The sequence below is a fragment of the Mustela nigripes genome, chromosome 2, assembly GCF_022355385.1.
Source record: "Mustela nigripes isolate SB6536 chromosome 2, MUSNIG.SB6536, whole genome shotgun sequence".
NCBI lineage: Eukaryota > Metazoa > Chordata > Mammalia > Carnivora > Mustelidae > Mustela > Mustela nigripes.
Genome location: NC_081558.1, coordinates 59,989,646 through 60,013,123, shown reverse-complemented (window position 1 = coordinate 60,013,123; position 23,478 = coordinate 59,989,646). Strand labels below are relative to the sequence as shown.

Sequence of the window (23,478 nt, the reverse complement as noted above, 5' to 3'; positions counted from 1 at the left end):
AGAGTAAAAACAGGGGAAAAAATGGAAGGGGGAATTATGACATAACACAAGAAAATTTCCAAGAATAAAAGTAACTTGGGTCACTAGATTGAAAAATTCCACTGAGTATACTGGGAAATCGAGTGCACCAAGAATAAAGAGGTGACTTTAAAAGCTCCCAGGCATGGGGGTTTGGGAACGGATCATAGTAATGCAAGTAGTATTTACTGTAAAAGAAATAAGAATCAGACTGGAGGGACTCAGTTGGTTACATGGCTACCTTCAGCTCAGGTCATGATTCCAGAGTCCTGGGATCAAGTCCCACATCAGGCTCCTTGCTCAGCTGGGAGCGTGCTTCTTCTCCCTCTGCCTGCTGCTCCCTGTCTGTGCTCTCTCTGACAAATAAATATATAAAATTTTTAAAAAATCAGATGGGAACCAGGCATCTACAAGTTCTGGGGAAATTTTTCAAGGTAAAATTTCAGAACCAAAGTACCAATCACGATTGAGGACAGAGAAAGATGTTTTTTGATATATAAGTCCTCAATAATTTTGTCTTTCATATACTCTTTCTTGGCAAGTGACTTGAAGGTATGCTGCAGTGAAATGATGGAGTTAATGAAAAAAGAGAAACATGTACAATTCAGGACACAATGAAATTCCGTATAACAATGGAACAGTGGGCAGGAAAATGTCAAGGACAGAACATCGCAGGAAGCTAGAGATCTCTTGAAGAGAAAAAAAGAGGATTCAACAGAGTACCTAATTGAATGGAGAATCTGAAAATCACTCAGAGTATGCTAAAAGCCATCAGTACAAGGGGAAAAGAAAGACAACTAAAAACTACAGTAAAAACAAAATGCAGTGTGTGTGTGTGTGTGTGTGTGTGTGTGTGTAGTCACAGCAAGCTACTTAGATCTGCAATATTTATATGGTCATAATAACATCCATGCTGTTTATTTTCAATTTTTAGAACAAGTCAATAAACAAAGCATAAAGGACTAACTATGGTTACAGAATAGAGTTCAAGAATCAGACTTTACATTGCAGAGGCAGAGAGGTGGAAAGGGAAGGAGAAAGAAATGGCAGGGTATAGCCCACATCTTAAAATACAGATTTAAAATACTGTTTATAGTTAAACAATAAAACCAAATATGTAAATATAATAATTTATTCTCTTCCTGATTATAAAATTCTTGTTCCTTATAGATAATGTGGAAATTACTTAAAAAATGACTTTTAATCACCCATAATTCTATAATCTATGGGATTGGGTTTGAGCCTAAGTTCTGTAGTTTACCATCTATCTGTATGGCTGTGAATGTCATTTAACCACTTACATTTTCTTATATTTCCTTCATATAACTTATCTGCTATGTTTTAACAGTATAGAGTATATGAAACATTATATGATTACTGTACTATATACACAATTATTAATTCATTTTTTTCACTTTAAAGCATAAAGTAGATACCTACCATATGCTCTTCCATACTTCTAAATATATACTTGCTAAATGGCAGTCAGAGGGCTCCCAAAGATGAGACTGGAATCAAATCTTAAAAGAAATCTAAAGCTAGGCTCAGTAGACAGGGGGGTGGATAAGAGGTGGTGGTAATAAGCACCGGAAACAGTGTGATCAAAGACACAGAGAAAAGCAAGCCCATGCCTCCAGTCTACAGTAAAAAGTACATGGAAAGTAGAAAGATAAGGTTGGAAAGAAACTGTGAAGACTTTAGTAAATCATGTTAAAAGGTCCAGAGAGGCTTCCTATGAAACATCAGAAGGATTTGGTAGGCCTTGTTCGCTTTTGGACTCCAGGAACTAGCACCATGTTTGCCACAGAGTGAAAAGTACTGTTGTAGCTAAAGAATGATACACAGAAAGCCAGAAATACGTCCTGGATTTCCAGTTTGGGTGCTGGATAATGCTGTAATTTGTTTAAGGAGGGAATCCAGGAAAAGCAAGATATAAAAGGTTGTTTTGGGGGAACATCCAGAGCTTCTAGACCTCTTTTTTTTTTTTTTTAATGCCTCTGGCAATTATGTAGTACAATCCCCAGGTGTGACTTTAGGCCCTAGAGAATTCAAGAACTGGCCTCAGTGAAACAATATGCTCCCACAAATGAACAAAAAACTGAATGTGCTATCCGCATTTCTTTGGAAGAGGCTTTACAACTTCCATTAGATCCTCAAAGGGGCTGTGAGCCCAGAAAGATTGAGAACACTAGATGGAGGAGCAAGCAAAGTGACAGATGTGAAAGGACATCAGATTGCCTAGGCAAGGGAGGGAAGGGACCCAGAACATAGATTAGCTTTGCCCAAAAACTTGGTCCTGAGCTTGGAGGAATCCATGGGCAGTTGAGGGGTGTGAGTGTATGTATGTCAATGATGATCCTCTCCCATGCCCCCCAAAGTACAAGATTTTATCACTTTGACATCACTGTGCTCCCCTTAATACATAACTGTTGCACCCACTTGAGACTTCTTGGCTCTACTCTTAATACCCATCAATTGTCCTGGCTCTGATAGCTCTTGGTAACTTAACAGGACTTGAGTTCCCAACTCGCTTCTAGAAATAACAGCCAAGGGAGAAAGGAGTTGACTTCTAGGAAAAGGAAAACCTAAGCCAACAGTGACAACTAAGAGTAGTCACTTCTCATCTACCCAAAACCACCAAAAAAGGAGGGCTTTTTTGAGGGCTAGAAATAAACTGGAAGTAAGATTTGTTAGCTGAGTAAGGAAGGATCTGGCCTGGTAATCCACTAGGCTCACATGATTTGTGTAGGACTGGAGGTCCTGAACCTGGGTGCAGGTTTGTGGAAATAAAGACCTGGAAATGAAATATAGTAGAAATGTAAAAAGTAATTTTGTTGAATGGGGAATATGAAAGTATGTTGTGTAAAACTTGGTTTGCTCATCTATATATTTGGTATATTCACCTAAAATACAAATAAAGTTAGGGCACACAATCCTTACAGCCAAGGTACAGGACATCCAATGCAGCCAAGGTTGTTAGCATCCTGTTTTGCTGAAACCACACAAAGCACTCTGCACATCTACATCTTTATACTAGAGCTTCCCCACTCCACCTTTGATCACATGCATTTGTGGCCTGCAGAACTGATTCGACTGAAGTGTCCCTTATCTTGGTTATACACTGGGTTCCCCTCCAGAATTGAGGGGGAAAAAACAAACAAACAAAAACTTGACCCTGAGAATGAAAAAAAAAATTTTTTTAAGTATACTAGGTGATTTTAACATGTAGTCAAGTGAATACCACTGTTACACTACAAGGCTGGGTCAGTGATGCCCAAATCTAGCTTTACATCACAATCACCTGCATGGCCTTTTTGAACTGCCTATGAACAACAATCTTTAGCCAGGAAATCACAATCATCCATGACAAGCATTCAAATAGGAGGATGAACATACAATATGAAGCTAAAACAATTTAGCTGTCCTAAGGATCCTAACCTGGTTGGTATCTTTCAGGAAAGTGCACTTTTGGTCTTTTGACAGGTCCATGTCACAGATTTATTCCCAATCTTCAGACCTGTTCTCCCTCTCTTCTGGGCTTCCTAATCCTGCGGGGGGGGGGGGGGGCCCAAGCTCGTTTCTCAGCAGATACATAGTATTATCTTTGGACCTCTCCACTCCCAGGTGGGGGACAGGAACAGTTACCTTCAAGGTCAGCGAATGCATGAGCCTTTTTGATTCTCTTTTGAATCCTATTAATTTCTTAGAATTGTCTGTATGATTTTAGAGTGCAAACAGTGATGCACATGCTTGAATGAAAGACCATGGTTGAAGGGGAGAAAGAGGAAATATGCTTTCTTGTTTATGCTGTCTGTACATGAAAGTGCTCTGTAAAATATAAAACAAATGCGCCAGCAAGAGTCCCAATGGTGGGACTTCTACATGAGAGTTGCACCAGATAGCTTATTACCAGGTAGGGCTTTTTTAATATGCTTTTGCCCAGCAGGGTGAAGAGGCAGACCCAGAACTTAGGGAGACTCAAATTTCAGTCTCAGATTTGCTGCTTACTAGTCACACTGCCTAAGGCACATCCGAAAATCTGTCACCTCAGCTTCCTCACCTGAAAGAGACCATATACCTTTCTCAGGCTCTCGGCAGATCTGAGTGGGAATTACAGGTGGTTAGACACAGCACAGCAGAACAGAGAACCCGGATTTAAATCCTGGATTTGAACGTAGGCTGCTCTTTGTTGTTTGACCACTTTCAGTTAAATGGGGCAAACACTTCTTTCAGTGTTCTAAGGATCTATGTGAAAGTGTAAGAGAAGAATTGGGGGACTTTGATTCTATACATGAAGGTATATAAACAAAGAATTAAGTTCTATATTAAATACAAGGCAATATTATATAGCTCTACCTATTGCATAGTTTTATAAATCATTTTTTCCAGGAATAAAGGCTCAATGGTAACAAAAGTTTATCTTACCTTAGCCAGTTTCTTCATCTTTCTAAGTTTTCACATTCCAATACCTTTGAACTTCTCAAAAAAGTAAGGACCTTAGAAGTCCCACTCTGCCTCCTCCCTCTTCCTGTATTTCCCTCTTTGGTCCTCTCAAAATTAGGACTCCATTATTTCTTCTGAAGACCAGCCAAAAAGTGAGAATGACACTCAAACTGAGACCCTTGGCTGGGTCTGAGCAGAACGAGCATAGGTAATACAGGCATGCCTCTCTGCAAGCTTTATTCTTTGACTCCTCCATCTGGGTAGGGGACTATTAGAGGTATCTCATTATGATGGAATGCAATGAAGTCAGGGTCACTTGGGAGAGTTGTTGATGTTAGCAAATGAATACTGCCTGGCAGTATTTGTGGGCCCCGTGTTTTTTCTCCATCAATCCTCAAGTGCTTGGTCACATAGACGGCAGAATGGAAGACTCATGAGATGTCCCTAGAGCTTTACCATAATAAGGTTCATGAGGTATACACAATTAAGAGAAACAGCTGTTTCCTACGTCTATCCATTTTAGGAGCAATAGATAATGTTTTGGTTTTCTTTTAATGTTTCAATTGCCTAAGGAATGGAAAGCTTATAAATGTTCACAGGTGAGTTGTTGGTGAATTGCTACCCCATGCAGTCTCCTTAACTAATCACTGCTTCCTAACCCAAAATACTAGAATACAAGATTCAAAGTTCAGAATCCCACCACGCAGCCCTATAGCAATAACCTGACCGTTGCTCAAGAAACTAAGAGTTTTAAAAAACAAGATTAAGTTAAAATACCTTTCCTCAAATAGGATCTTTATCACTTAGGGTTGTATGACCCATTTCTAAGAAAGCCACGTTCCGTTTCAAACATGACCAATGCTGGCACAGTTAAAAAAGGAGTCCTTGCCTTTAGGAGCTTAGCTTCCATGTTTTTTGTCAGCCTCTGAAATGCTTCTGTGATACATTCTTGAATACTGTTACTTTTAAGAACATGGTGGGTCTCATTTTTAAGAGGAACAAAACAGCAAAGACGTGTCCAATTAGGGTGTAGTGGATTATGATCAATGCCTGGAGTAACAAGTACTTATTACTCAACAAGATGGGTTCTGTGGTGTCGCATGAGGTGTGAGTTAGAAATGAAAGCTGCACCACACTTGGCACACTCATAGGGCTTCTCCCCAGTGTGGGTTCTCTGGTGCACAGTGAGGCTTGACCTCTGCCGGAAGGCCTTGCCACACTCATTGCATGTGTAAGGTTTTTCCCCATTATGAATTCTCTGATGAATAAGCAGGTATGAGCTACACGTGAAGGCCTTCCCACACTCATTACACACATAAGGAAGATCTCCACTGTGAATCCTCTGATGCACAATAAGGCAAGACAGCTGACTAAAGGCTTTTCCACACTCACTGCAATCATAAGGTTTCTCCGCAGTGTGAATTCTCTGGTGCACAATAAGATGTGAAAAACAACTAAAGGCTTTTCCACACTCTTTACACTCATATGGCTTTTCACCAGTATGGCTTCGTTGATGTACAATAAGATTTGCACTCTGGGTGAAGGCTTTGCCACAATCATTACAGGCAAAGGGCTTCTCCCCAGTGTGGATCCTCTGGTGGACAATGAGGTTTGAGCTCCGAGTAAATGTTTTCCCACACTCATTACATTCATAGCATTTTTCTGTAATGTGAACTTTCTGGTGCCGAGCAAGTTGTGAGCTATAACTGAAGGCTTTTTCACATTCACTGCACTTAAAGGTTTTTTCTAAGGAGTGGATTTTTTGATGTACGGTCAGATTTGAACTCTGAGTGAAGGCTTTCCCACATTTTGAACAAACATATGGTTTCTGTCCAGTATGGATTCGCTGATGCACAACAAGGTTTGCACTCTGAATGAAGGCTTTCCCACACTCATGACATTCGAAGGGCTTCTCCCCTGTGTGGATTCGCTGATGCACCACGAGGTTTGCACTCTGACTAAAGCCTTTCCCACACACACTACAAGTAAAAGGTTTCTGTCCAGGCTGGCTCTTCTGATTTTTTAAAGAGCTACAACTAAGACTGTATCTTTCCCCAGATTTCTGACATTTCTGATCTTCCTCTACTTTGAAGCTTTCAGGTACATGACAGTCCTTCACTGTCACATGTCTGAAATCTTTCTTTTCCCTCTTAATTCTCTGCCTCTTTAACATGTTCCCTTTTTCACAGGCTTCTCCTAACTCAGGTCCTTGAGGATTAACTTTCTGGATTCTTCCTGACTTTATGAATGGTTTTTCTGCTTCATCACATATCTCAGTTTTTGGAACCAATAACTGTGGGTTCTTGGTTTCAGCACCTGAAACAATAAGTAGAAAGTACAAATGTCAGCTGACATTCTGGCCAAGAAAAAGAACAGCATCATCAAGTGATAAATACCAGGAAGTACCTGACTTCAGTGTACATAAAATGTCAAAAGAAAGAATTCCCCCCACATCACCTCTCTCTCCCACACCCACAGCAGAATCCAATGATTCATGGTCTTTCCAGCACTTTCAGTAGACATCCAACCTACTGCCTCATGCCAGGAAAGCCATCTTCAGACAGCTCTCCTGATTGTATGATGAGGAATCTTACAAGTAAGACCAGTTATGAAGGACACCAATCTCTATCCAGGCTTGCTTCCTTACCTTAGCCACTTAGTGTGGATTTGCTTACAACCAACCAGTTAATTAGGGACATTCCATCCCTGGAAATGAAGATCTATGCAACCAAGACTTTTGTGTATGAGGAAGCTGGATATCAAAGAAGGAATAAGAATGGACACAAAGGACCACACTGCATGCCAAAAGGACCAGAACAGCTAAGAGACCTGAAACACTGAAAGACTATGCAGCACAGAGGTTAAGAATGGGGATTGTGGGGTGCCTGGGTGGCTCAGTTGGTTAAGCAACGGCCTTTGGCTCAGGTCAAAGGCCTCTCCTGCTCTCACTGCCTCTCTCTCAAATAAATAAATAAAATCTTAAAAAAGAAAGAAAGAAAAAAAAAGAACATGGATTGTGGAGCCAGACTGCTTGGTTTCAAATACCTGCTCTGCCACTTACCAGCTGCATGACTTTGGGTTAGTAATTTACTTCTCTGTGCCCGTTTCCTCATCTCCAAAGTACGGACAATATCTATCCCATAAACCCTGAAAACATTAACTGAGTTAGTCTATAGCAATGACTGAGAATAGCCTTGGAGCATAGAATGTGGCTCTGTGAGGGTCTGCAGTGACTTTGAGCTGCGCTATGGGTCCATATGTCAGGGCCCAGGAGCAAAGATGAACCTTAGGGCATAGGAGTTGTTATGGTGATAGACGGCAACCCTAGAAGAGACTAAAGAATGTGAACAGAGTAAATAGATGAACCCTTGTGTTGAGCTAGCAGCTTCACTTTGTGTCAAGAAAAGCTAATCTTTCTAAGTTTGAGACATTATACAGCCTGCTCCATTATGCCAATATCATGAAAACACCAAAACATCCTAAATTTTTTTTTAATTTTTTTTTTAAAGATTTTATTTATTTATTTGACAGAGAGAGATCACAAGTAGGCAGAGAGGCAGGCAGAGAGAGAGGAGGAAGCAGGCTCCCTGCCGAGCAGAGAGCCCGATGTGGGACTCGATCTCAGGACCCTGAGATCATGACCTGAGCTGAAGGCAGCGGCCTAACCCACTGAGCCACCCAGGCGCCCACATCCTAAATTTTAAAACTCTTGACCAGTGTCTGACTGTTCTACGTTGCCTCAGTACCCTAATGGTGTCAGAAAAGGGGGCCTGCAGTCAGTAACATCATAATTCTTTACGTTTGTCTCCTCTCTACCCCTACTACCCTTGATCTAAGAATGTGCACCCGGGAGCCTAGTGTTAGAAGAATAAACCTTTCAACAGTATTTGAATTATACCAAGCTCAAGAGCACTACCCAGATCAGAAGAAACAAGGGCAATCAGCAGTGGGAGGCAAGCCTCCAGAGGGGAGATGTTTCTACTGATGTCATCTTAAAAGCAGGAAAGCTGTGAGCTGCAGGTCATGCAGCAGCTGTAGAGGGGAGAATCTAGCATCTACAAAACATCCCACCAGCACAGACCAGGCAATTCTCCAACCTAGGAGATGAGTAAGTCAGAGGGATTTCAGGATACAAAGTATCAAGGGCAGGCAGGGAAACAGCCCACTATGCCTGGTTATGACAACAGTTACATGACACTCCCATCACAATCATTCAGATAAAGATGGGTGATGCTAGAAAAAGGCAATACAATACCTGAGGGCTGCATATAGCAGAGCACTGAATGTGCCAACAACAAATACTAAAATGCTACTATTTTTCCAGTTATTTCTATTCCTACTCTTCTGGTATCTTTCTCACATCTATTCTATTTTTCTCCCTGTAGTTTAACTGCCCTTACCTCATTTTTTTCCCTTATTTTTTTAACTGAAGTATAATTAACATACAGTCTTATGTTAGTTTCAAGTGTACAACATATTAATTCAACAATTCCATACATACATTCCATGCTCACCACCTTAAGTAGAGTCACTATCTGTCTCCATATCTTCTTTCTTATTTTTTTCCCCACTATCTCTTTCCCCTACTGCCTCTTCATTTCTCCTCTCTTGGTTTTTATTTTAAAAATTAGTGTGTGTGAAATATTCCGATTTTTTCCTTGTAATTGTTTCATGTGTCTTCTACTTTTCTTTTGCTCATTACTTTCTTCTCTTTTATGTTCTCTACTTCTCTTTTCCCCATACATCTCACCTAATTTTTCTTGTTTCTAACATCCCCCCCACACTCTTTTCCATTTCCTTCTTCTTTCCTTTAGCCCCGTATCATCACTTAACCCATCCCCCATCAAGCTTCTCTCCAACAAGAGCAAAGTCCAAGAATTCTTCAGTCTATGACCTCAGTTCCATCCCCTGACCTCATTCCTACCTGTTTTACCTTGAGATTGAGAACACTAGAAAGACATGAAAGAGAAGACTGGTGGGAATTATGGACCAATTAGAACCAATAACAGAAACAATTCCTTTTATTTGCATCATGCTCTCTGTCAAAATTATTACAGAAGCAGGTACAACTGTGGCCTACAAAGGTCTCCATGTAGTGGTTATTTAACAGTTGCATCACAGGGATGAAGAGCGAGGATCTTGGACAATGCCCAGGGTATAAGAAAAGGAAAGAAGGCTCATTCTGTGTACTCAACATAAAAATATATGTTTATAAAAAATAAAAAATTTAAAACTCAAATCCCCTTGGGTTATTAATTAGCCAATAGTGTAGAATCTATACCTCTCACTTATTTGAGATGGTATTTTTCCTTTTTTGGATCTTGAAGGATTATTGTAACCCTAGTAAAGAAATAAACTAAAAATGTACTTATAATCAACTACAGGATAGGCAAAGTAATAACTTTTGAAATCAATTCTTTCCTTTCATTTCTTTAAAAAGAGATCTGAAATGCCATTCAAGTCTGCCATCTTACCTGGTGAATGTATTATACAATAGGAAAGGTAATTTAATTTACTAAATTTGTAAGTCATTAATTAGATTTACAAAAGCCATGTGTTTATCAAGATTTTATACATAAGATTAGGAAGTCTGCCTACTTATGTGTTTGAAATGTTTTAAAGAATTGTATCTTAAATTTGAAACTTAATACATTTTATATATTTTTATTTGAGAATGAAAACGAGGAAATTTTTATATAAAGAAATTGATATGTAGGTAGAACAAAATGCTTTAAAAAGTTTTAAAAAACTGTAAAACCTGAGGTTAACGAAACATGAATCAAAGAAAAAGTACAAATATTCTCATTTTTATAAAATTTTTCTAGGTATATAAGTAGAAAAAAAATAAATTATGTTTAAATGTTTAAAAACTGGCTTTAAATGCAAAACTTTAATAAATTCAATTGTAATTAACACATAGGAAACTGCAGATAAAACTCTTTCAAATGTTAACCACCAGTAACACATCAAAATTTCCAAAACGTATTCATGTGTATTATACATTTTATCATCAAGATGAAACTATTTTCCTTCACCGTGTGAGAGCTTAAAAAAAAAAAAAAAAAAAAGACATGACTGTTTCATTCACCCTTATTCATCTATCACACTACCCAACACATAGCAAGCAGGCCCCCGCAAAATCCTGTTTTACTGAATGAATACACTCCAACTGACAGGAAATGGACGTTGAGAGAGAAAGAACTTGTTCAAGGTCACAGAATTATCAAACGCAGGGCAGCAACTACATTCAGATCTTTCTCTTAATTCCTAGAGCTCTTGTCACTGCTGTTACCTGCTGCTATGCAAGCAGCTGGCAGCACACAGAAAGGTAAATTTTGACTTGGAACAGCGTCTTGAGGTAGGAGGCAAAGAAGGAAAACAGTGACTGGGGGATGGGTGTCAGTGCTAGAGTTAACACAGTGAATGACCACCAAAGCAAGTAAACAGAAAAGAAGTGATAATACACAAAATGTACCAGAGAGAATGGAATAGAGAGCAGAAAGTAGGCAACAGAAGCTGCTGACAGGGGGAATGATTAAAGAAGAGACAAGAAAATGAAAGGTAATAATCCTAACCTTCTACACAATACTGATTTAAGAAAGTGGTCAGTTTCAACATGGATGGAACTAGAGCGTATCATGCTTAGCGAAATAAGTCAAGCCGAGAAAGACAACTATCATATGATCTCCCTGATATGAGGAAGTGGTGATGCAACATGGGGGCTTAAGTGGGTAAGAGAAGAATCAATGAAACAAGATGGGATTGGGAGGGAGACAAACCATAAGTGACTCTTAATCTCACAAAACAAACTGAGGGTTGCTGGAGGGAGGGGGGTTGGGAGAAGGGGGGTGGGGTTATGGACATTGGGGAGGGTATGTGCTTTGGTGAGTGCTGTGAAATGTGTAAACCTGGAGATTCACAGACCTGTACCCCTGGGGATAAAAATATATGTTTATAAAAAATAAAAAATTTAAAAAAGCAAAAACAAAAACAAAAATAAAATAAAATAAAAATAAAAAATAAAATAAAATAAAAGCTTTTGGCAATAAAAAAAAAAAAAGAAAAAAAAAAGAAAGTGGTCAGTTTGAGGAATGGGTTAAAGAGCAGAGTGGGTTCAAAATATTCAGGTGTAGCTCTGTACCAGGTAGATTTATTGAATGTGAGTGCCAGAAGGGCCTTGGCAGTCATCCAGAGATTACTTCTACAACACAGGACCCATGGATACCATATTCTTGACCCACAGTTACACATCACTCCTCCATAGGTAAGCTTCTGTCATTGCCAGCCAGACATATCCTGAGTCCTAGCTTAGAGACAGAACCAGGTAATAAGCCAGCCATTTGTACCATCCATGAAGACCTAGCTTTGAGCATCAGCAAAGCTGACACACCTGCTCAAAATCCTCTGGAATCTGCATAAAGATTTATAAAAACAGAACATTTCCAGGATATTTCCTCAAAATCACCACAAAAACTGACGATTCCTATCTTAGCTAGCACCAACCAATGATAAACATGAAGCATATGAAGAGGATGCGTCTCCGTGTGTAAATAGATCTAAAACTTGCTAATCATTAAATGTGATTAAAGGAGAATTTGGAGTCCACCTGTGTTTGTCTGATGTCTTAAGACTGTGTGCAAAATAAGCCAACTCCTGTGACAAATGCATATGCATCTTTTGGCATTCCTCTATCCAGCTCTCCCTGATAGTATACCTCAATACTCCATGCTTCTTAAGTTAGGAGACCAGACCACCAATCTCTGAATAGATTTTTGAGAAACCCAAGTGGTCAGATTATGAATCCAGGGGTTGAACCTTACCTAGAGAGGTCATGATCCCATGAGTCTCCAGTATCTCACTCTTGGCCAGAGTCCCTGGTAATGAGTAGCTGCCAATGGCTGAGGTAGCAGGTGCCTCCTGTGTTGCTTTCAGGATGACAGCCATGTCCCAAAACAAGTTTGGACCCTAAAGACAAGAAAGCATAGGTCAGTTTATGAGGGGATTGTCAGTGGGAGGTGCTCTGATTAGTTCTGAAGATGAAACATAAGTACCTATTCCTGGAGACCATAAAAAACACATTTTTAAAAAGATTTTTAACTTGAAAACAAAAACAAACAAACGAACAAAAATAAAGGAAAATAAAGTCAGGGTCTTCTCTGATCCCCAGCATGAGTCAGAGAATCAAGCCTGCAATGTTCTTCTCTATCACTTTGATTTCACTGCATTGCCCACTCTTGCATCCAAAACTAGCTTGCCAGAGAATGCATGAAAAGAGCATATGAGGAGGTTTTCCAGGGTAGAGTTTTCTGAGGTCTAAAGATCAGAGAAGCAAGATTATGATCTTTGGGAAAGAGATTTCCGGCTAGTGATGGTAGGGAGCAATGTTTGAAAACATTACAGAACACAGTACAGTGTATAGCCTCACTACATGAAATGCAACCCACAGATCACCATCACCTGGGAATCTGTGAAAAGTACAGAATCTTAACCCAGACCTTCTGAATCAGTCAGAATCTGCATTTTAACTAGACCTCCTGGTGATTAAAACTTGAGATATTAAATCATATTAAATTTTAAGAAGCATAAGTTAGAGCTATCAGATTCTGACTGGAGTGTCACCTGAAGAGTTTTTAAAAAACACAGATGTCTGAGTCGCACAGCAAGATTCTCATTTAATTGGAATCAAGTGTGGCATGAGCTTCACAATTTTCTAAAAATCTCCCCAATTAATTCTGTGTAGCAAGGTTTGAGAACCACTAGTTTACAGAAAGCACTAAATGTCCCATCAATCAGAAAAAACTGTTTCTATTATATTCCAAAGGCCTAAAGGCCAGAGACCTAGCCAGGAAATAATGCTCCAGATGTGGAAGCAGAGGGACATAGTCCCCTCTGAAACCACTTGAGGTCTTCAGGTCTCTCCTCCCACTCTCCTCCCAGACCACTATTTACCTTTTTCTCCTGTTCTGATATATCAAGGCCTGTCTGAGGACCTTCCCCAGAAGCCCAGATTTTTATGTTCTCAGAGTGTACTTGTTGGCTGGATGCCTGACCCATGAAGTTTTCTTCCTCTTCCTCCTCCTTTTTCACTGTCAATGAGCCCCAGGGAGCTAAGGCCATGGCCTCTCTTGGTTGTGCACTCATCTTCTTTGCTCAGGACAGGAACTCTTATAGCTGGGGGCTGCCCAGCAGAGGTCAAGCCCCATCTAATCTTTAAGTTTCAAAAACTTCTTTCCGAATTTCTTCCCAGGGCCAAGATGAAGGCTGTCTACTGAAAAACCAGAAAACATTAGTATCAAGCAGAGGTTTCTCTGGGTACCGTTAAGCCTACTGGCCAACTCACCAGTGCTTAGGCAGCAGTCACTACAGCAAGAGTCAGCTCTAGTCTGACTCATAGGATGGAGAGAGTTCAACCGCAAACATGTAATTTATTCCCACAGTAATTGCATTACAAACAGCTTTATATAATGTTTGTTGATTTTTTCCTGATTATACAGTTAATGTATTTTTATTGTAAAACTTGAAAAATACAGAAAATGACTAAGAAATATCAGCCCTACTCCACCCTCAAAAACCTGGAGCACTGAATCTAAGATATTTCTTTTAAGAGAAAACTTTAAACCACTGACAACTATGAATTCTTAAACTTTTTGTTTTTAACTATGGGGATATATATTTTCACAATTATCACCATGATTTTTTAGTTTTCTTTTGTTTTTTTTAAAATACACAATAGCATAAACTAAAGAATCTCAAGAAAAAGACTGAGAGTAGGGACACCATTTAGGGGTGGTCATCTCTAGGTGCCTGTGTTTATTTACAGGTAGTTTGAGCTCCTTCTTGTTTGATGTTTACTTTTTCCATTTCTTCCAAATGCCTCATATTACTCTTAAGATTAAAAAAAAAAAAGAAGAAGAAGAAGAAGCTTTATATTACCATTCTTCATGGTTATTTTTAGTAGCTATACAATAATCTATAGTATTAATTCTCCTAATCTGTCATTCTCATCCAAAAAGGATCAAGAAATATGTGTAAGTAAATACATGCCCTACACACATACAAACTGTAGTTATCAGTCATCAATGTTTTCTCTCCATTTCCATTCAGATAATGTATACCTTTACATATACTGCTTATTTTCCCCGAGATTAGATCACACTCGTGCATTTTTATGCATTTAAACTCAATTTCTATATTTTGCATTCTATTCCACAGTCTTAGATAGATCTTTCAGTATAATTACATGCAGAACTACCTCATTCTGGCATAGTATTCTGAATTACAGCTATATTATAACTTAACCAACCCTATTTATGAGCCATTACTTTAGTGAAAGGAGTTTTGATTGTTTCCAGTTTATATTCTTAACAATGTTAAATTTTTTTCTGTGCAAACTTTTTTCTTCTGCTGAATTATACCTTCAGGACAGAGTGATTACTGGTTTAAGGATTTCATGGTTGATATACAGTGCTAAATTGCTTTCTGAAAGGATCACACCAAATCACACCACCAACACCCTTGTATCAGAGCCAAGTCTGCTGGCTTGTTTTTGTTGTTTAATCGGTGAATAAAACGAGTTTACTAGTTTACTTTACAATGAAGAAATTAAAATGTTTCTATTCCCCTTCAATTTTATTGGGGGGGGGTGCCAAATTTTATTAAGTCCACTTTTGCTATTATTGAAGTAATCCCATGCTTTCTCCTATGTTAACTTACTGGAAATTTACCGGACACACGGAATTTCTTACATAAGGCAATAATACTTTCACTCCTGGAACAATTCTCAATCCTGGAGGCTTATTCTTTCCATGACTAGTATATTCTACCATGTATGAGGCCCTTCACACTCATCTCACCTGCTTACAGGGGGAATGCCTCCTTCGAGCACTCTTACGCGGCCGCTGACTAAACTCCCATCGCCTCCACACCAGATAGCAGTCCCCTATCAAGGGCTTCCCTTTCAGAGTCTTTTCCCTATTTCCAGATGTGGCAACCCACCTCCTCCCCCCTTCATACCTCAAACAGCCCTGTTTCCGTGGCGAGCCTGGCCCCTGGTGCTGTCCGTGTCCAGACCCCCAGCAGGCGGCAGCCGTGTTCCTAAAGTGGTGGGACGCGGAGCCGCCCTAGGGACAGACAACCCTGGGTCCCCGAAGGGAGGTCGCCGCAGTCCGCCCCCGGGATGGCCTCTCCCGCACCTGCGACGTCCGTGCCCACCCCGGCCAACCCCACTGACCGTGTTCACGGAAGAGAGACGGCCGGGGCTCGCGGCCTTTGTAGCAAAAGGCTGGCAGGATCCAACGAACTACGCCTGGCGGCGCGAGAACAATGACCGGACAGGAAGTGCCTCGAGACGGGCTTCCGGCTTCCCAAGTCGCCAGGCCGGCCTCTCTAGGAATCTCGGAGGTGCTGTCTTCTCGGTGGGTGTCCAATACAGCCTCGGACCAGGGATGGGAGCAAGTGTTAGGGAGGGTGCAGGTGTATTGTGACCCTGAGCTTCAGCGAAGGGTACATCCCCACTCGGCAGTGCTTACGCGAGGCGCATACGCAGGAGCGTGAAGCCAGAAAGCATTTGTCTCTAGAAAACTCTGATAATTTTGCCTCAAACGTTTTATTTTGAAATACAAACGGTACAGAAAAGTTGAAAGAATGGTACCACGAATACCTGTATCCTGTATCTGGACTCAACATGTGGCTACGTTTTCCTTCTCTCTATATATATATACTGAAAAATATTTTGAAAGTTGTAAGCATCAAACCACTTCATTCCAAACACCAAAATGCATCCTTTAATAATATTATTCTCCAAACGTTATACCACCACCATTACATAATGGTAAGAAAATTAACAATTTCCTAATATCATCTAATATCCAATCATATTCAAATCTCCCCAACTATCCTAAAATGTGTATTTCATCATTTTGCTTTCAAATCGGTTTCACACAGTGCATTTGGTTATGGCTTTTTTAAAAAGTCTTGTTTTACCTTTCAAAGACACCCAGGAAGTTAGAAAGATAATACCCTTCCCCCAGTTTCCCTCAACAAGTACAACTTAAGTAATTATTAATATAAAATCAGGAAATTGACACCGGTACAATGTTTGTGTAGACTTCTACATCATTTTACCACGTGTATTTGTGTAACCACTACCACAATCAAGATACACTACTGTTCCAACATTACAAAGACCTTCCTAAGTGCTACCCCTCTCTCTCCCTCCTATTCCCTCCCCCCATCCCCAGCCTCTGGCAACCACTAATCTTTTACCTCTATATAGTTTTGTCATTTTATATTATATAAATAGAATCATACAGAATACAACCTTTAGAGATTGGATTTTTTTTTCCAAACTCAGCATAATTTTCTTTAAATTCACTTGTCATTGCAGCAATGGGTCATTCCATTTTATTACAGAGTAGTAAGTATTCATGGTATAAATAGAATACTGTTCTGAAGGGGCGCCTGGGTGGCTCAATTAAGTGGCTGCCTTCAGCTCAGGTCATGATCTGGGGGTCCTGGGATGGAGCCTCGCATCCAGCTGCCTGCTCAGCTGGAAGCCTGGTTAATCCCACTCCCACTCCCCTGCTTGTGCTCCCTCTCTCGCTGTGTCTCTTATTTTATTTATTTATTTACAAATAAATAAAATCTCCCAAAAAAGGAAGTTTTGGCCCCTTGTTGAAGTATTTGTGTTACTTACAGATTTTGACTATTAGAAATAAAACTGCTATGAACAGTGATGTACATGTGTTACATCTGAGTTAAGTTTTCATTTCTCTGGGGGGTCAATGCTCAGGAGTACACAAACTGGGTCATATCATAGTGCATGTTCGGTTTTGCAAGCAACTGCCAAACTGTTTTCCAGAGTGTATCATCTAACATCCTCAGCAACAAACAAGACCCCGTTTCTCTGTGTCCTTGCCAAGATTTAATAACGCTATGTATTTCTTTTTTTAAAGCTATTCTGTTGGGGTGCAGTCATTTTTAACTTGTATTTCTCTACTGGCTAATGATTTTGGAGAAATGTTTTTACATGTATTTTGCCCATTTTTTAATTGAATGAATCTATCATTGTTGAGTTCTGAGATTTCTTTATATAGTCTAGATACAAGTCCTGTTGGATATATATGATTTACAAATATTTCCCCAAATCTGTAACATCTTATCACTCTTAAAAAAATTTTTTCAGAGCAAATTATTTTAATTGTGATGAGGTCCAACTTATCATTTTTCCTTTTATGGCGCCTGCCTTTGATGTCAGTCTAAGAGTTCTTTGATTACTCCTAGATCCTGACTATGGATGGATAAATGGATGGATGATATAGGTCTACAGATATCAAATTCCACCAGCAGCCTTTGTGGGAAAAGATATCCCTCTTCTACCGAATTACTATTGTACCTTTGTCAAAAATCAATTGAGCATTTGTGTGAGTCTATCTCTGGCACTTAGCGTCTTATAGTTCTTTAACATCTTTTAAAAAATAACCTCTCACCCCCACTTCTCATACCTTTCATTCTGGAAATTTTAATACATATGTAAAAGCAGAGATCAGTACAATGAACTCCCAATATTCATCCAGCTTCAACAATTATCACCTCTTCCTTTTTCATCATATTTTTGAAGAATCAGTGCAGTTTTCTTATACAATATACCCTGTTCTAAATTTGTTTCTTGTGTCATTTATCTTGTTTGTCTGCTTCCTATATTTCCTGTTAACTAGCAATTAGGTCTAAGAAGCTTAATAAATTCAGGTTACACTTTTGGCTTATTCCATCACATGAAGAGGCACATAATGTAGGTGGTCTTGATCTTAGTGATGGGTACTCTGTTAAGAGTACATCTTTCCCTTTGTAATTACATAATCTGTAGTGATTCTTCTGTAGCAGAGATACAAAGCATCTCCATATACATTACCTCATAAGAACCTTGTGAGGTAGGTATTCTACTCCCTGTTATACAGATGAGGAAATCAAGGCTCCAAATAATAAACACATTTGCCCAAGGAAAGTAGCAGAAGCTCACTTTTACCTAGGTTTTAAGACTTTAAATCTTTGGGCCCTTCCATTTTTCACTCTTGTTTACCTTTCAGTCTAATGAAGAAGCATTCATTAGGAATGCTTCAAGGAAGCCCTCAAGGAACTCGGGCTGAATTGGTAACATTTATCAACACATCAGCTGAATGCAACTATTAGAAACACAATGTGGATATTAAGGTATTTATAGTCCAGCTACAGAACTGGGAGTTTTGAGAATTACAATATAAAACTAGCTACTCAAGAATATAAGGTGAATTAAATCTACAAATGTACAAAAGAGAAAAGACTGAATGAATGATTTGTTCACAGGCAGTAATGGGCCTGACCAGAGGGTGGATTCTCAATTGATTTAATCAGAGCTTTAAGGAATTGATTCTGTGTGAAACTTACGTAGTAAGTTGAGTACTGGAACAGAATCTTTGAGTAACAAGCTTTCATATGTCAGCAATGGTGAAATGTACATTAGAATTGAGAATGAAATGGCAGAAATCATTAACTCAGGGGTTGGAGTTGAGGATTTTTCCCTATAAACAAAGAAAGCAACATAAGACTGTCCTTCCATTTTGACATTCTATATCTGCCAGGTTTCAAATTTGAAGGTTGAAAAATAGTATTCCTTGGCATCAGTGTTAACAGATGGACATAATAATGTTTTTCCATAAAAGCCAGTATTTCACCATCAAAACACAATAGGCATATTATCCATTAATCCCATCAAAATTCTGAAAACTATTTTTTAAAAAGTCTTCTTAGACTACTAAATATAAAGTTGGCTATTTACCATACTTCCTCTTACTATAAATATGAATATTTTTGAAGTTCCCAGAGCCCTAATATTGACATGATGAGCAAACATTACATTGTGCCATGTTCTAGATTTTGACCATACCTCTTTTACTCAACTTCATCGACAACTAAATTATTTCACAAAGTTTGTTCACAAACAGCTTTTCACTTAATCCTCAAACCCACTGAGGTAGGTCAACATTTGACTGACAGAGATACTGAGGCCTAGAGGCTGACTTAACAACATTACATAGCTAGTAAGAGAAAGAACCAGGACCTAAACCTCAGTCTTCTAATTCCAAATCTAATACTCTTAAGTTGTCCTCAATCTGCAGACTCTTGCCCACTCAACTCCATGTCTGACATGCCTTGATCATACAGTCAACAGAGACTTTTTTTAGCAGTGATGCTATTTTTAAAATGTACAATATACACCGTTTCAGAAACAATGTCCACTTTTTAATACAAAGATATTTTTGTTATCATTTACAACTACATAATTACATCTCATGAGCTTCTTCAGTCTTCAAGTGCTCTAAGGTCCCTTTCCAGAGTCATAACAAATGGTCTAAGACATAGCATTCTTTAACTAGAATTTGGTTTATGTTTTTTGTAGTCTTGAAAGTCTAGATTAGCTTTCTTTCACATGAAAACTGCTTGTCTATAAAAGGGTCAATCATGAATTTTTTCCTTGCAAGGACCATATACTGGCATTTGTCTAACAGTTACTTAAGTAGGCAGGGATTCTATCCTATTTTACAAATGACATTAGAGTTTCTGGATCTCTCTTTGACTCATTGGCATTTTGGAACCAAGAGAATTCCTTCACAGTGTGGATTTCTTGTTGAAGAGGAAGGTTTGAAGTCTGAGAGAATTCTTTTTCAGACTCATCACATTCACAAAGTTTTCCATCTGTATGAATTTTCTGATGTACAGTAAGGTTTTTTCTCTGCCTAAAAACTTTACTACAATCATTACACCCATATGGTTTCTCCCCTGTATGGATTCTCTGGTGGCCAACTAAATTCCTCTTAGAAGTAAAAGATTTTCTACACTTCTCACATTCATATGGTTTTTCCCCAGTGTGCATCCTCTGATGTACAACAAGGTTTTTATTCTGACTGAAGTCTTTTCCACACTCATTACATTTATAAGGCTTCTCTCCAGTATGGATTCTTTGATGTACCATAAGATTTCTACTAGAGGTAAGAACTTTTCTACATATATGACATTCATAGGTTTTTTCCCCACTGTGAATTCTCTGATGTTCAATAAGGTTTCTGTTGTAAGTAAAGCCTTTCCCACACTCATTACATGCATAGGGCTTCTCACCAGTGTGGATTCTCTGATGCGCTATAAGGTTTGAACGGTAACTGAAGACTTTCCCACAGTCACTGCATTTATAAGATTTTTCCCTTGTATGAATCCGCTGATGTCCAATGAGGCTTTTCTTCAAAATGAAGCATTTACCACACTCATTACACTCATAAGGTTTTTCACCACTGTGGATTCTCTTATGTTCAATGAGGTTTCTGTTAGAACTGAAAGCTCTTCCGCATTCACTGCATTCAAAGGGCTTTTCTCCAGTGTGGATTCTCCGATGTACTAGCAGGCTTGAATTATAACTAAAAGCCTTCCCACAATCCTCACATTTGTAGGATTTCTCCTGTGTATGTAGTTTCTGATGGACCATGAAGCTTTTGCTCATGATAAAAGTCTTCCCACACTCTCGACATTCATAGGGCTTTTCCCCATTGTGTAGTCTCTCATGGTCAATCAGGTTTCTGTTAGAACCAAAGACCTTCCCACAGTCTTTACATTCATAGAGATTCTCTCCAGTATGGAACCTCTGATGTAAAATGAGGCTCTTCTTTAGAATGAAAACTTTCCCACACTCATTACATTCATAAGGTTTCTCTCCATTGTGGAGTCTCTGATGGTCAAAAAGGTAAGCACTCTGAGTGAAGGCTTTCCCACATTCAGTACATTTATATGGCTTCTCTCTGCTATGCATCCTCTTATGGTCAATGAGGTTTGATTTTGAATTGAAATTTTTCCCACATTTTTTGCAACCAAAAGTCTTCTTTTCTGTGTGAACTCTCTGGTGTAAGAGGAGGCTTTTGCTTCGAATGAAAACTTTTCCACATTCTTTACACTTGTATGGGTTCTCTGCACTGTGGAGCCGCTGATGGTCAACAAGGTAAGTGGTCTGAGCAAAGGTTTTTCCACACTCATCACATTTATAGGGTTTTTCCCCAGAGTGGATTCTCTGGTGCAGAATGAGGCTCTTCTTCAGAATAAAAGCTTTCTGACACTTGTTACATTTATAAGGTTCTTCCCCTTTGTGGAGCCTCTGATGGTCAATGAGGTAAGCATTCTGAGAGAAAACTTTCCCACATTCATTACATTTATAAGGTCTCTCCCCAGAATGGCGCCTTAGATGTATAATAAGGCCTGAATGCCTATAGAAGCCCTTTCCACACTCCTTGCATTTATAAGGCTTCTCCCCAGTGTGGATTCTCTGATGGTTTAGAAGGTAAGCACTCTGAGAGAAGGCTTTCCCACATTCATTACATTTATAAGGTTTCTCCCCAGAATGGTTCCGTAAATGCATTAGAAGGCTTGAACGCTGAATAAAGCCTTTTCCACACTCCTTACATTTATGAGGTTTTTCACCAGTGTGGATTCTCCGATGGTTTATAAGATGGGAGATTTTACTGAAATGTTTACAACATATATCACATTTATAAAACTTCTTTCCTTCAGTACCTATTAAACTTTCAGAAAGAGCAGAACCTGAAGTCAAGCTTTCTCCAAATTCCTTCCACTTCTGGCCTTGCATTTCTGGTAGAGTCCTTTTCTTCTTATCTCTTTCACAGACAGAAACTTTCTTTAGGGTATCTATTTCCCCTGTTTTAGTTCCCCAATGACTTGCCAAAACTTGCCATTCACAAGCTTCCTCAAAATCAAGGTTCTGAGGAACGCCTCCCTGAAGTCTTTTGGATGTTCCTTTCTGAGAATCAGCTCTTTGAGAAATGCTTGGCTTTGGTGTCACCTCCTCATTCTCAGTCATGGTCTCCCATTCTGGTAAAAGGAATTAAAAATGCAAATGTTACCAGGTCCCTGTGTTAGTGAGAACAAGATCTTCAAATGACTTTAAAACAAGCCAGTAGGGTACATTTTTATATGAATACAAAAAGAAGATACTTTTCATTAAACGAAAGCACAAAGCAGAATACTACACTGACAAGATTGTGTTTTAATACAAAACTCACTCAGACATTCTAAGCTCTCTGTCATCATGGAACAGATGTTAAAATATAAATGATATTGAGTAAACAGATGTAAGGAAGAACCAGAGAGAGAACATGGGATCATGTGTAGGTTGTTCAGACCATGAAGCTCAGGAAGATGAATGGAACAGGGAGACTCATTTGGCTTAAAAAGGACTGTCTCTTTATTTTCTTCCTGCTAGGATGGTGGAAACTCTAATGGAGAGAAAATATACTTTAGGACCCTAAAATAATCTTTAATTTTTGAAGAGTCAAGTGCACAAACATTTTTTAATTACTTGAAAGCAAGTAACCTATAGGGAAAAAATCACTAAAAAGCAACTTAATGCTTAGAATTTATCTATACCCACTATTCCTTTTAAAATTGAGAAATGGAAAACACCAGGACTGAGTTAGATTCAATTAAATACAAAAAGGAAGGGGGCTGCCTGGGTGGCTCAGTTGGTTAAGCATCTGACTCTTGATTTCAGCTCAGCTCATGATCTCAGGGTCATGAGATTGAGCCCCACAATGGGCTTTGCACTCAGGATGGAGTCTGCTTGTCCTTCTCCATTCCCCTGCTTGTTCTCTAACAAGATTTCATTAAGATTTCAAATAAATGAAATCTTAAAATATACATAGAGAAATACAGAACAGAAAAAAAAATTGAGACATTTTAAAAACATAATGCATCTATAAAATGATGGGGCTGAACTAGTGAACTGCCAGTCCCTTTCTACTCCACATTCTCGAATATGGTAAAATGAGAAATTAATCTTTTTGAAATGTTTTGGCTACTTACTTCCACCATTCAAATATAAGGAGAAATTATGTATTTGTTCCCCAAATTATCTAGTAAGTAAATAATGTGAATAATAGTGGTATTATCTTCTATTAGTGGATAACAACACTGTTCTTCTAGACAAAT

General features: G+C 39.0%; 2 protein-coding genes across 7 annotated transcripts in view; both read right to left on the bottom strand.

Annotated features, from left to right (window-relative positions):
• Positions 1-1,134: 1,134 nt before the first annotated feature.
• Positions 1,135-15,790, bottom strand: ZNF35 (zinc finger protein 35). 4 transcript variants are annotated; one of them, XM_059390485.1, is made up of 5 exons: positions 15,692-15,790; positions 15,475-15,581; positions 13,411-13,729; positions 12,282-12,426; positions 1,135-6,777 (listed from the first exon to the last, which is right to left on the bottom strand). In XM_059390485.1, the coding sequence occupies exons 3-5, from the start codon at positions 13,600-13,602 to the stop codon at positions 5,531-5,533; spliced, it is 1,584 nt and encodes a 527-aa protein (XP_059246468.1). In that variant the 5' UTR covers positions 13,603-13,729; positions 15,475-15,581; positions 15,692-15,790; the 3' UTR covers positions 1,135-5,530. The 4 variants fall into 4 exon arrangements, with proteins under 4 accessions (XP_059246468.1, XP_059246466.1, XP_059246467.1 ...); XM_059390483.1 differs by having other exon boundaries at positions 15,475-15,790; XM_059390484.1 differs by lacking the exon at positions 15,475-15,581.
• A 3,925-nt stretch (positions 15,791-19,715) lies between these two features.
• Positions 19,716-23,478, bottom strand: part of ZNF197 (zinc finger protein 197) — a 28,741-nt gene continuing 24,978 nt past the window's right edge. For all 3 annotated transcript variants that reach the window (XM_059390478.1, XM_059390477.1, XM_059390479.1), the window contains one exon: positions 19,716-22,362. In XM_059390478.1, coding sequence (XP_059246461.1) covers positions 20,030-22,362 — 2,333 coding nt within the window. In that variant the 3' untranslated portion in view covers positions 19,716-20,029. The remainder of the gene's footprint in view (positions 22,363-23,478) is intronic.

What these genes read in the sequence shown, in the direction of transcription:
- ZNF35 (XM_059390483.1), bottom strand. Translation starts at nt 13,602, where the DNA reads ATGAGTGCACAACCAAGAGAGGCCATGGCCTTAGCTCCCTGGGGCTCA. An exon ending in TATCAGAACAGGAGAAAAAG is followed by an intron (nt 12,427 to 13,410) that starts GTAAATAGTGGT and finishes TCTTGTCTTTAG; the next exon opens with GGTCCAAACTTGTTTTGGGA. An exon ending in TGGGATCATGACCTCTCTAG is followed by an intron (nt 6,778 to 12,281) that starts GTAAGGTTCAAC and finishes TTATTGTTTCAG; the next exon opens with GTGCTGAAACCAAGAACCCA.